The 14,583-nt window shown below is 41.2% G+C and overlaps 1 protein-coding gene across 2 annotated transcripts in view; it reads left to right on the top strand.

Moving 5' to 3' along the window:
• LOC140536001 (vang-like protein 1) overlaps positions 1-13,490 on the top strand; it is a 73,918-nt gene extending 60,428 nt beyond the window's left edge. For both annotated transcript variants that reach the window (XM_072657607.1, XM_072657606.1), the window contains exons 7-9: positions 7,314-7,464; positions 9,272-9,506; positions 9,942-13,490. In XM_072657607.1, the coding sequence (XP_072513708.1) occupies positions 7,314-7,464; positions 9,272-9,506; positions 9,942-10,202 (647 nt within the window). In that variant the 3' untranslated portion in view covers positions 10,203-13,490. The remainder of the gene's footprint in view (positions 1-7,313; positions 7,465-9,271; positions 9,507-9,941) is intronic.
• The last annotated feature ends 1,093 nt before the right edge of the window (positions 13,491-14,583 follow it).

Here is a 14,583-nt window from a genome sequence, read left to right as displayed (position 1 = left end):
CCCCAAAAATAAAATATATAAAATATATAAATATAAAATGTTTTTCTTTATTTCTTCCTAACCGCAAATGTATTTGGATAACTATATCAAATTCTGGTGTCTGAAGTTTGAATTAGATTAAAATTAGCTTCATTTGTCCTCATAAGCAAATTAACACTGGGTGTATAAACATGTATTTATCACTATGGGCTGGGGGTCCCGTTCACATCCCATGCCATGTTGCTTTGCCCTCAGCAGCCGGTGTCTAAGAGTGCACAATTGGCCATGCTTTCTCTGGGAGGATAGATGGTGTTCTCTCCTCTCATCACTCTGAAGCGATGATGGCCGGCAGAGGTGTCTGCTTTCTAGAGGTGTCTGACCCGACGCTTTTCTCTAAGCGTGACGGTTGACCGGCAATGCTGCTGCGGCGGCAGTTCGGAAATAGGCGCTGGCTTTCTTCACATATATTGGATCTCACTACAATGTACCATCAGACGTCTCTAGCCTCACTCCTGGAGATCTCCCCTCTTGCGAAATTTAGTTCCAACCCCAGCTGTAACATACCACCCTGCTCAGCAGGAGCTTCTCAGGATTACAACCAGGCATGTTTGGTTTAGGATTTGAACCAAATCTCCTGGAGCATAGACCTCCAGAGGCATAGTTAAACATCATTGGTCCACAGTATATGACTACATGTTGTTTCTAGTCTGCAGAATTCTAAAAAATTTTTTTCTGCTTTCTTGTGTCCCTGCCTCAAAAAGACATCTTTAAAGCTAAGCTGAAAGCTTACCTTTTGGGTAGTAAGTGAAATATTCAGTTGTGTTGACACTGACTGTTGAGCACTTTGGCTCTTGTTAAATCAATCTGCTTGGAAATCCACCTCTCACACACACATGGGGATGAAACACAGGAATGGGCTGGGCGATACTGAGCAAAGTGGTATAATCCCTCCCCTCCCAATTGCAATTAATTTATTGCTATATTTGTTTTTTAAAAAAACCTTAAATAAAACAAAAGGCTGGTTCTCAAGACTCTACTTTAGCAATAATCTCTTGTTGCAAGTTTTTACTCTCCATAATTTCAACGTTTAAAACCGCTCACAGCAGCAGTTTGTGCTGCTGTGAGTGAACGGCTAGACTTTCTCCCTTCATATCTACCAAGTGAAAGGTGCGCTTTACCTTTGTTGCTAACTTCAGATTTGGAACCAGAACAGCATTTTCTCTCTTGCGAAAAATACTGAGTTTTGGTGATCATTTTATCGCCCAGGCCTACTTCCACAGTAAAGCACTGTTGCTTGGTCACGTCAGGTTTTTTTCTACTCAAGAAATTGCCAGATGTTCACTTCTAAATAAGGCATGCTGTGGCTTTTTGCTGGAGTTTCCAGAAGTTTTCCTTTGCAGATGACACCCTACCTTAACAATCCAATAACGGACATCCCCCACATTGCATGGTGCATGAATCACTTTGAATTGACCTAGCTCTGCTCTGTCCACAAATCCCTGTAAAGCTAATGAGAAATTGCAGCAGGTTGCTACAGACAGATTTTCTGCTGATACATGCTGATACGCTTTGCTGTGTTTACATTTTCCCCCTGAACGTCACACCTTACACACTAAATTGGCATTATAAGATAGCAAATTTAAGAAAATACCTCCAAGCAAAAAGCAAGCTTGGTCTAAGAAGTGGCTTTGCAGTATTGGTCAAGTTATGTTATGGTGTTCATATATTATAATCAACTGACTTTCATGCAACGTTGTTTCAGTGCACAGGAGTTCGCTATTAGCATGCATATAGCAGTGTTTAATGTTTGAAATTGTAACCCCATATTTTCGAGACTCCAAGGGAAATTCAGAAGTCAAAAAAAGTGTCTTGAGTATCAGGATTATATCTAGATAAGGCCAAGCCACATAGAAATGCAGGTGTAAATGCACTCAAGACACAAATCTGATCACTCAAACCACTTCAGGAGGTGGTCTGGCATGAATTTGCGACACATGTTATAACAAAGTAAACGCATCCGTCTCTCCAAGACACATTCCATAACCAAAACCCTCCCAGAACAACCAAAACCCCAGTAATAATTGCAGCACGAGTAACTTTGCATATTCCGTCCCACACATTGAGCAGATTTTAGTCGGACCAACCGGAGACTCATTTGACTACAGTGTGTAAGTGCATGTGGCTAAAGTCTTATTGGGATCTTTTGGTGTTGTGTTCATACCACCAGTGTTCAAGCAACATTCTCATCTTCTTTCAATGATTCCCTGCTGAAAACCCAGGTGAAGACCAGCTTTTGCTGGTAGCTGGTTTTGAATGGTCTGAACTGGTGAAGGTGGTTGAAAAGCTGGTCATCCAAATTAAAACATACCTATGCTGGTAAGCTAGCTGATTAACCAGCTCTTGAACAGCATAGTGTATTTAACCTTTGATTCTGGTCATGTTTGGTCATGCTGGGCAACTGGCTTGGTCATGCTGGTCAACCAGCTTAGTCCTGCTTGGTCATATTGGTTTTCTAGCTTGGTCAGGTTAATCATACTTGCTGACCAGAAAACTTACCCTATGCTGGCCATAAGATAAGCTGGTCAACCATCTTACCCAGCTTGAGATCAGCTGGGTTGTGACACCCTCTAACTGAGCAGGTTGGTGATACCATAGCCTGTTCATTTTCACTGTGGTTGTGTTCTACATCGACGGATCCGCCGTCGCACTGGACGGTCTAACACAAAGTAAACAAAGATGACCCCTCCATTGTTTGTCATGGAAAATGAGGTCAGTATTAGGATTGAATTAGTTGATCATGAGGGCTTCTGTAATGCTGTTAAACATCTCCTCAGGGATAGAACCCTCACATCACTGACAGCAATGAAATCACCACAGGAGGGAGTGTCTAATCCCTGACTGTTTACATCACCTGGTCACATGATCACATTGCCAGCATTTGCTTTCACATGGTCCAGGAGACGCTGGCTCTTATTCAAAGTTAAAGAGTTTTAATTCCACATTTGGCTTTCATTTATCTAGCGGATCATCTCCAATGAACACATGCACTCTAAAATACGGTGTGTAGCAGCTGTCAGAAAGCCCTTTTTCCAACAAGAGGCAACATCTGCCTCAAAAAAGCGGAGATGTGAATCCGGAACTAGAGTGATCCTTGATGAGTTCAGTGAAAACCAGCAGGTAATTCCGCCTGTAATTTTCTCAGAGGAGGAGGGAACAGCGCAGGAAATAAAAACACAGAGGAGGAAAGCTCTCTCCTGTGAAAGAGAGAATTACTCCAGAACTTCATGTAAATTGAATCCTCTCTGAATAGGGCTTATGATACCTTGAGGACACTGTACCTGTGGGTGGGGGTCGAGTAAAATGCACTGAATAATTTAGCATTCAAGAGCTCTGTGCCTCTTGCTGTGAGAGAGTGAGAAGTTCTTTATCCTTTGAGGAATTCACGTTGCTTCTCACATCCTCATACTCTCATACGTGTCTCCCCTGTGGAAGCGCATGGAACAAAGCCGACAGCTTCAGTTATTCTTCTATAAGAATGCTCCTATTTAGTATTTCCGCCAGGTTCTTCTGCCCCCCCCCCTCCTCTTTTTGCTGATTTGATATTCCACTCAGTGTCTCTCATTCATACTTTCCCACCCAACCTTCAGCTTGACAGATATTCAGCTGTTCTCTCCCACTGTTTTCCAGATTAAACAAGCCACTGACTCCATTTAGTGCTCCTTTTTCCTTTTCCTCCCCTCTTAAAATGGCCCAGTGAGGAAAAATGTAGGGAACTCAATGATTCCTGATGTCTTTGGAACCGAGGCGGAATGCTGAAGAGGGCGGCATCTCTACGATTTCAAATCGTGACGCTTTTTGTGAGCTGACTGCGGGGGTCCCCAGCCACCTGATGGCTTTTGTCTGTCTTCTCCCCCCCCCCTCTTTCTCTATCTCTCTGTCTCTCTCTATCTCTGTCTCTCTGGCTGAGCGAGACAGCACGAGTGTTGAATCAATAGCCTCGCCGCTCTGATGCTTCGGCTCCAAAGCTGGCCCTGGGGAAGCAGACATCCACTGTCTCGTCCTCCATTCAGTCAGACTTGTTTTGCTACCAGCACATGGTGGAGGGATGAAGCTGGAAGGATGGGGGATGATGAATTTCTCCCCATGCCATTTTTGCTTGACTTTTAAAAAATTTTGCTGAAATAAATCTGCCCTGTCTCGCCACAATCACAGCATATATATACAACATACTGACAAAAAAAAAGTATTGGGACACCTGCTCATTCATTGTTTCTTCTGAAATCAAGGAGTTTAAAAAGAGTTTATCCTGCTGTTGTTGGAGTAACTGTCTCTACCTTCCAGGGAAGAAGGCTTTGTACTACGTTCTGGAGCTCTACTGTAAGGATTTGATTGCATTGAGTGACCTCAAGAGCGCCCAAACTCATTCAAAAGTATTGGATGGAGCACCACCTTCATTCCAGAGAACCTTTCCAGCACCTTTCCACTGCTCCCAAACTTAATGCTGGGGGCCTTTTACCCCTCTAGCCCCCTAGCCCCCCCCTCACGCCTGGTCTTTGGCATGGTGCCAATAGGATCATGTTTATCTGCTCCGGAGAGTCCTATTCTATTGGCAGTACTTCTCTACTGAGACTTGACAAGCTGAATGTGTCTGCATTTGCACATCTGTGTCAGCAATGTGTGCAACTTAAAGTAGCTGATTGCATTCATTAGAAAGGGTGTCCACAAACATTTAGCCATGTAGTGAAAAAAGGTATTCTTCCCCAGTTTTCTCAACCACAAGCTAGGACTCCCCAACCCATGATGCCTGCTCTGATTTGCACTTAAGAGACTCAGTAGTGGAACCTATTCTGGTGCCATATGGAACCAATTTTTATTGTATAGAATAAGCTTCTATTAAGAACCATCCACAAGAGGTTGTCCACCGTTAAAAAAGAGCTGTTTAACCAGGCATGCAACCATTAAAGCATGTTAAATGTTTGAGTTGATGTGGTTCTATTTAAAATGATCATGGTTACTACAGAACCATGTTATTTAGCTCATTTTGAACTTAGATATTAGAAAATTTATTAGAAAAGGAAGAAAAACTAAGATCTCATGTTTTTTTACAGGTCACTTTGGGCTCTTTCTGTTGTCTTTGGTAAAAGCCAGCTGATATAAAAGGTTTGGAAGGTTTTGGTATGACCCTGACAACAGTTCCCATTTTAAATCGGTTCATAAATATGGATCTATAGAACTGGGTTTGTGTCCAAACAAAAGAACTATGGTTTTGTGTATCTTAACATTTAATGTAAAACCATTTTGCCAATGCTAAATCAGTCTTACATTAGTTACTCTGCTATGGTCATTCAATTCCATGGCAAAAGGCTTTGATTTTATATACGTAAGAGGAGGCAAAGAAAAATGGTTCAGATATCAGGTGTATGTGTGTGTGTATATATATATATACAGGAATGGAAATCTGTGAACTTTCACCAGATTGATTTCTGTTAAGATCACAGAAATCAAACATTCCCATTCCTGGATGCCGCATGCAGCTTTTTTGTTTTCACTAACACAACAGACCTCATGGCTCATGAAGAGTGTGTTAATGAGCAGACAAGTGGAATTGGTTTTATCCAGTTAAGGAAAACACAAACATTTTAAATGTCTTTAGGAACTGGGATTAGGAGCTACCGTGCTAACGCTAGTCAGCTATTGCACTCCATTACGAAACCGAAAACTTTGAAATCTGGAGTCAAGCAATTAAACGAGTCCTGGGCCGGCTCCTCCATCACTTATTCACAAAGCCCAGCCCTCTTTTAACATACGTTAACATCAGCTTCAGGAAGCCACAGACCCCGCTGCATATTAATGGAACAGTAATCAGCATGCACAAAACAATATCTTTGATGTTGGAGAGGATGTTTATAAAGTCGGACACTTGGCACCGCCTCAAGACACTAGGTACCAGGAAGAAATGGAATTTGAATAGCTGAATATTAATGGCTCGCCGTGTGGGTGAGGGAAAGAACGTGGGGAACGTATTTTAGACTTTCAGATTTTCAGGCCGTTTCGTCAGGAATGTTGGAATTTGGGGAAGGAGAACACAATTCCGTCTTCATGGAATGAGTGTGCCGAGCTGGTCGGGTCTTGTTGTTGCTGTTAATTACCTACACTTGTCTGTAAATCGCAGCTTCTGATTGTACACACTGGCATTGTTACAACACGTGTATGTAATAGACTACAGCTACCTCTTTTAAATGAATCCTGAATCTTCGTCAGATTAAATTAGCCCACTAGAGAGACCTTGGATTTTCTCAATGGCGTTATGATGGCATTCCAGAGGTAAAACTGCTCTGTTTTTAGCCTAGGCTTGTGGTCCACATGATATTTTTACAATGAGTTAATCCTCAATGCCATCTGACAGGTCAAAGGGCTTTTTAATCAGATTGTAATCGATGATGGCAAAGATTCTTAAAACACACCACCAGATTTACTGTTTAGAGTCGCAATTACCTTTCACAAATGAAAATGACTGCCCTGTTTACAATTCGAGGGAAATTCTTTGGTGCATCATCTGCACAAAACACAATACCATCCTGCAAAAACATTTTTGGTCACACAGGAAAGTCTTGATACACATACACACAGGTTACTAACTGATTATTATTATTATTTTTTTATTATTGTTGTTTTTAGTCAAAATCTAAATTTTTGCCACCTTCTTAATCTGACCATTTCAACATTATCTGCTGACTGGACCAATAGAAAAGCTCCAAAATTACTCAAGCACTGACTGTATGTCTGGATGTTTTTTCTTTCATTTTTTAATACATTTTTCACTTTTTCTTTTTTCTTTTTTTATTAGTAATTAATATTTTTTTTAAATTGTAATGTTAAAAATATTATTTTTAACATTACAATTTTTACACCACAGTAATCTTTTTTTTCACCAAATATTTTTTATATTGTTTCCATAGTTTATTTGCTGCAGCTGAGCGTTATAGACATGCATTATAGACAATAATTTTTCTCAACTTTATCTGGCTTAATGGCATGTTTTCACTGCTCACCACTGTCAGCTTTTAGTTAAGGTTACTATATTGACTGTTTTCTAGCTAATGCTAAAGCAAAAAGCATTACATCTTTTTGGGTGGAAAAAGTTTTGGGTTCATTGGGTTTTAAAGTTTTTATTTAACATTGCATTAGCAGAACATCACATTTGTTATGTTTTATAATGCAATGGATTAAACAAAATTAAATTAGTTTTTTTTGTTACTTGATTCCACATGATATGAGCTGTAAAACGCCTATAAACGACACTAGGCTTAAAATTAAAATGGCTCTGTGTTCAGGTCCTGGAGGCAATAACGCAGCAGCAGGGATTGCCCAGTCCCAGTCCCGTGCCATGATCGCTGCTGCCGCCCGCAGACGAGACTCCAGTCACAATGAGCTGTACTATGAGGAAGCAGAGCACGAGAGACGCGTCCGAAAGCGCAAAGCCAGGTGAGAGAGCTGCAAGAATGCAAGTGGGCAGCAATAAGATGAACGCAGCTAATTAAACATCAGAGGGGCTGCTGCTGATGTGAAAAATAGCCCAGCCGGTGGGAATTTATCTGAGGGGAAAAATATGGTTTACAAAGGAATTTCATTAAGAGGGTAAAGCGTCGGATAAAAGCAGACAAATTGCTGAAGTTGGCAGCCATTACAACCTTGTTATACTTGCTAATTAGTTGTATAAACAAAAGGTGGTCAGTGGAGTGCTAGAATACCGTGATGTCTGATGTGAGCTTTAGTTTTCAAGGGAAGATGCTAGTCTAAGACTACAGACAAATACCCAGGACTTAGATTCTCCCCCATCTCATCTCCATTAGAAAACCATGGCAAAATGCAAATTAATGAACATAAACCTCTGTAAATGGTTCATGAACAAGTAAGTAAATGGGCGATGGAGAGACCAGAATAGATAAAGGGTTAATTTATCATTGTAACTCACTCATTGGAGTTATGCTACAATCCATGTGATCTGGGATGTATAGATTTTCAAGAGTTCAAAGTAGGAAATTTCAACTGTAACGTCTCCCATAACAAAAAAATAAATTAAAAAATGGGAAGAGCCTCACCAACCCAGAGTTTAAAATCCAATATGGCTGCACTGCACATCAACAGTAATAAAATCAGCATATTCTAGAGTTCATTAGCTCTTCTATCTATTTGTGTGTCTCATTAAGTCGGTCATACACACAGTGCTGTCCAACTTCAACAATCTGTGGATGCATTTCCATGATGTTTGGATGAGCAAAATACTGCCTAATGTGCTAAATTGTGTTGCTAACCTTAAACAATGCTAACAGTGATAACCTGGAACAAATTTTGGTTAGATTGTGGTAGACTTAGAATGCTTTGAAATATTGTACAATTAACTGAACGTTTCACTGGACCGCAGTCAAACCTGAAGGCAACGTCATTCCCAGCTCCAACATTCCCACCATTCAGCAGCAGAGAGTGTATTTTTGTTTTTAAAGACTAAGGTCAGTCATGGTGTGTTCTAATGCACAATGATTAAATATCTAGATGTGTTTAGAGTGGGATGAGGGAAGCTTTTGAGTGTGTATTTGCAGAGATAAGATTGATGGCTGTCCAAGGCCGGTGTTTGTTACCAGTGTTAGCCTCTAAGTTTCAAGACCTAAAGAGATCAAGTGTTTTTGTTAGTCTGCATTTCATTAAGTGTAATTATATGATTTGGAGGGGCCTGATTTGTTACTACTTCTTGACTCGTTTTTCCTGTATCAGCTTTCACACACATTTGTAGGGCCACATATTTGTTGTGCAGTCCGGTCATTTCGTTATAAAATATCGAACAACCACAAAGACAGGAAAAAGCTGGTTGTTGAGAGTAAATAAGGGCAACTGTAAAATGAGCTGGTCAGATGAGGTCAAGGTCCATTTTTCTTCATTCGACATTTTTTTCAAAGCACCTGACCAGTTTGGTAAGTAATTAAAAGTTTTTGTGTAAAATATAATGTAAAAGTTAATACTATGCAGGCAAACTACACAACCCTGCTACAAATGAAAATGTGAACTTTGTTTCCAGCACCAGCTGTGCATGAACAGTTCCGCAGTAAGCAAAGTGTGTGCGAATGTTGCAACTTACCCCACAAATTTACAGTGTTAGCGTTAATTAAACCAGATTGAGGTAGGGGCGAGTTGTAACCCTAGCACCAATCCCTAGGGAAGCCAAGTTATTGGTGTGACTTGTGTCCTAAGAGGCCTAAGAATACCAGTAGGACTTAAATCACCTAATCTCTAACAGGCTGGTGGTGGCAGTAGAAGAGGCCTTCACGCACATCCGCCGCATCCAGGAAGAGGAGCAGAAGAAGTCGCCCGGGGACGTGATGGATCCACGTGAGGCGGCCCAGGCCATCTTCCCTTCTATGGCCCGAGCACTGCAGAAGTACCTGCGCACCACCCGTCAGCAGCACTGCCACAGCATGGAGAGCATCCAGCAGCACCTAGCCTTCTGCATCACACACAACATGACGCCTAAGGTAAAAACGTCTTGCTGTTATTTCAAAAGAGGGGGCGGGGACAAACTCCCTGTTAGAGGTACGGCAGGCAATCTCATTAAGCCAAAACTCTCAATCACTTAATTCCTAAGCGTAATCATGCCTTCTTACAATAAATGTGCCAGTATTAGCACAGGGAAAACTAACTGTTGTAATTAAACACTGGAGATGAAAAGACAGTTTAAAAATAAGATCATACAGCAACCAGCCAGCAGAGGCACAAGACCTGTGGTGCCTTCACTTTTGAGATGTTGCACTGTACATGCATTTTACAGTCATTGGTCAGATTTAATCCAGGTTAGTTAACAAGTTTGTGAAAGTCATCGTCATCAATTCTGGCACCATATCAAAGTAAGTCCATGTATCTTCCACAAATCTGAGCCCATAAGACGGCTTCTTGTGTTTGTTTTGCGGCAGGCGTTTCTGGAGAGCTACCTGACGCCAGGCCCGACGCTGCAGTACGGCCGCGAGCGCTGGCTGGCCCGCCAGTGGACCCTCATCAGCGAGGCCTCAGTGACCAGTGGCCTGAAGGAGGGAACAGTATTTCTGCTCAAGTGCATAGACTTTAGCTTGGTGGTCACCACTAAAAAGATTCCCTACATCAAGCTCTCGGAGGAGTTCATCGACCCCAAGTCTCACAAGTTTGTCCTGCGGCTACAGTCGGAGACTTCGGTGTAGCCATCTTTTTTGTTTGTTTTCCCCCTTTTTTCTTTTTCTTTTGTCAGTCGTTCACAAGCTAATTTTGTTTTGGGTTGAAATTTTCTAATTTTTTATTCTTTTTTTCTTTTGATTTTTTTATGTAATATATACATATGAATCTATATATATCACATATTTGAATATATTTTTTTCCCTTTTTTTCTGGATGCATTGTGCTTACGTTCCAATCAAGTGTACAAAGACATGCAAATGTCACCCGAGAGAATATAGTGCACAAGACTCCACATCCTTTTTTTATTTTATTTTATTTTATTTTTTTACATCAGACACCAGACATGGCACAGCAGAGATGAAAGGAGGTGGAACTACGCTCATAGCTTTTCAGCGGACCACTCGGATGGTAGACGGACCTATGTGTCGAAGGAGAGAGACAGTACTTCGTTTCTCTCTGCTCACGGCTCAGACATGGACATGTTCAGGCAAACGCACTGTGAATCAAAACCAATCCCACTGGACGGGATTTCTCCACTTGTTCGCCACGTTTCTGTACCAGCGGACAACCTGCACCTCTCTGCACTCCCAGGCCGCTATGCTCTCTCTCTCTCTCTCTCTCTCTGTCTCTGCCGCAGAGGTTGTTATAGCAACTGAGCTTTGACTCCACAGGGTTGGAAAACATGACACATGGTCCAAATGCTGACCTTTTTTCTACTGTAAGTGCATACGAACTCTACCGGTGCTTCTTTCGTCTCATCGCTGACAATACACTACATAATCATGTAACCATAACCATGTTTTCCACATATGTACAAATGTGAGGTATTGCTAAGTGGGTAATGGAGTTAGAATTTTGTGTTCAGCTGAAGACATGGATGGAAGTTCACTGAAAGGAACCCCTCACTTTGAAAGCTTTGTAGTTTGTTCATCAGGGACCATAACCAACATCTTTAAGCACCTCAAGATCAGGACTGCTATGCTTGTTGAGTGTAAAGCAAAGGCCAAATCCAGACAGCTTGGCTTTTACAGCATGTCACAGACAGTACTGTATAGTTTCTGATTAGATGGCTTTTAAAAAAAGGTCAAGAATAGCTTATTTCCATCAAGTCAGCACCCTTTAAAAAGCCTTACCTTAATCAAAACACCTTTTCATAAGGAGACAGTTTACTAATGTTTAGGACCTCTGAGGATGTGTCATGATGATTTTTTTTGTCTGTAGGGGGAACAAATTATGTTTCGTAAAAATTTTCTTGATCGCACACTATTCTTTATTTAATGACTTCCTAAGCACGTGTTCACAGAGTGCAGAATGAGTAATAATATATATTTGTCCAAATCTGAATGACTTTGGGATTTTCTGTAATCAACACATGGACAGATTTACACATACAGGGCCCAAAAAACTTCAGCCCTGAAAACCAACTATCAAGCATGGTGGTGGTAGTATCACGCCCTGAAACTGTTTTGCTACCAAGTGAACTGGAACATTGCACAAAGTGGACGCAGTGAAGGAAGACCACCCTAGAATTTAACCCTGAAAACCAACTGTTAAGCATGGTGGTGGTAGTATCATGCTCTGGAGTTGGAACACTGCACAAAGTGGACAGAATGGAGGAGGACCACCTCAGAATCATTTTTGCATTACCTCAAACCATCAGCGAATTGGTTTGAACCATGGACACAAGCAGGTGTTTTCAACAGGACGATGATCTGAAGTGCACATCAAAATTGGTTGTGGAATGGTTAAAGCAGTAGCATTAAGTTTTTTGAATTAACTATTAAGCATGGTGGTGGTAGTCCTGACATCAACCCTATTGAAAAAGACAGTATGAGGTCTGTGCTTAAATTGAAGTTGATTCTCAATTTTGGCTAGAAGAGATTCTGCTGCATAAGGTGCGACCTGCTAATTTGCTAAGAGGCATTTAACCAAATATTAGGTGCACTGTATGTATATTTGGACCCTGTATGTACATAATATCTGGAACTGAAGAGGGCATGTATCAAAATGACACAACCTCAGAGGTCTATGCGCAGAAACCTCATGAATGACATGATTCAAGATTTCTTATCAGAATGCTAGCCAGTGTTTTCACACTGAACTCATCTCCGGTTTGGAACTTTTTATTTACTTTTTCAGGTTTGATTAAATGATTTAAATTTAATCGTAATATATTTGAATCACTTAATTGTAATTGAAATATTCTTTGAAGGAATGGCCCTGGAAGTGTAAGGGGTTTTATGTCAAAAGGATAGTTTGACCAAAAGTGCTGTTGCACCTTGAAGTGAGTGAATCCAGTAGCAGCAGTCAGCAAGAACTCATTTTGCTCGGTTGCTCGTTGTTGTTTTTGGAGGAACGATCCGTTTAAGCAGCTCAGCCATGGAATTTGCCGTATTCTGACTGATCATGGGCACATTTTCCTCGGTGGCATTAGCTGGGAATGCTATGGTAGTCAAGATAACGTGATCACTGAGAAAGCACTTAAAACGGACTGCGACACGTGACTCCAGGCTAATGACCATGAGTGCTCATCTCTACATATGGTGAAAGAGCTCTTACACCAAAGCTTTGAGAGATGACTAAAGCTTGGTGAGTGGAAAGACACTGTTGAATGAATCCATTTATCATCATTTTCATGACATATATTCCTGTTTTGTTTGGGGTTTTTTTTTTGGGTGCAGACTTTTTTTGTTTTATCATCACTCGTCGCATCATGAGCATTTTCTGTTTGCAAGCGTGAGTAAGACTGGCCGTCAGAAAAATGAATGCAATTTTAGAAGCAAGATTAATATGCAAGCGGTTTCGCCCCGGGGTGGAGCGGCACAATGCATTGTCATGTTTTCTAATCTGCCTTGTCAATTCAAAAGGACAACCACTTAGTGCCCTCTAGGAAAAATCACTGAAAGTGTCTGCCCTCGCGATCGGCCTGCGTTCGAGCACCCAGCGAATGCTAATTCCAGATATTATGGGGATATTGACTTCTATTCCTCCCCACCTTCCTCCTCCTGTAACACACTCTTCAGATGCATTCACGGCGATGGTGACGAGGACTGGTGTGTACTTTACTTTATATGAACCTCTCTCACAATGTGACCGTGCCTCTGTTTTTACACAGTGTGTTTGTATTTATACTGTATATGTGCATAATTAAGTCATTCCTACTCAAAAACGCTTCCGTTACAGCTCTCTTACGTTTCACCTGTCCCTCGGAAATGAAAGGCCAACATTTATATACGTTATGACGTTGTAATGAATATGTTTCAGAGCTCACTACACAGACATTTGTATGAAATAAACATTTGTATGAACATTCATTAGGCTGTAGTCCTATTATTATCCAGATTATGGAAAACGTTACGTCTGGGTATCCGACCAACCCGCTAACTGTAAAATAACACTACCTAAATAGGTCTCACCAGGTTTGAGAGCTTGTGATTATAGCATGCCACTCAGATTTTGCCCCCTTTATGTCAGAGGGCAACACATTAGAATTACACCGCCCCCCCCCATCTGAATATCTCCACCCATGACTTCAGATGAAGATGCATCAATTTCCTTCTCACGGGTGCTGGACCTGCAACTAGCAATGCAACGCTGAGATCTAAGCATCTCTATGTGCATTGCTGGAACGAAACTTCAATACCAACTGTCCATGGAAAAAGAGTGAACGAGGTGAATGTAAGTAGTTTAAAAATAGTGATGCTGTGTTGATATTTGTCTGTTTAACAGGTACAGCAGGATATAGCTGGGAGAGAGATGCGAACTCAAGGTGAAGTAAATGTTAACAGGTGCTAACAGGGACAATTTAGAATAGACTTAGAAGTAAAGTTTGAGCTTTTGTGTTGAGGAGAGAAGTTGAACCATGGCTCATTATCATTTAAAGGAACAGGCACTTAAACAGCTGCTTGGGACAGGATTGTATAGGCAGTGAAAATGGGTGCTGTGGAGCTGGACCCTTAAGGTGCTTTACTAAAGCGTGTTGCAGGTATTTCATCAAACACCCCAAGAAACTGTCGTAGCTTGTGGGAAAAGGGTAGATCACCTTTTATTTGTTTTCACAGATAAGTTGCATTTCAACAGCCCCCAAAAAAGAAGCTACACTCCTAGATTAGCACCCTAGCTTGCTACAGGAGCTGTGGTAACGTTTTCAGTAACATTATAACTTGAAAAGCCTCTCTTTTTGGAAACAGGAGGTTTAATCCTCGAACTAGTGGCTGGAGCTCATATTTATTTCTTCAGTTGGTTTAGTTGGTTAACATATAGCCTATATGTCAAGCTGATAAGATTACAAGTGATGCCGTATTCGTGTCAACCCTGAACTGCTTCACAAAGCTTACGTTGCCACACCAGACGCAGTAATGGATACGTTAATATGACCTGGAACTGTCCTTTTTGGATTTACCAGTG

The sequence above is a fragment of the Salminus brasiliensis genome, chromosome 15 (assembly GCF_030463535.1).
Source record: "Salminus brasiliensis chromosome 15, fSalBra1.hap2, whole genome shotgun sequence".
Classification (NCBI taxonomy): domain Eukaryota; kingdom Metazoa; phylum Chordata; class Actinopteri; order Characiformes; family Bryconidae; genus Salminus; species Salminus brasiliensis.
Note: the sequence above shows the minus strand (reverse complement) of the source record. Positions and strands in the feature narration are given on the sequence as shown.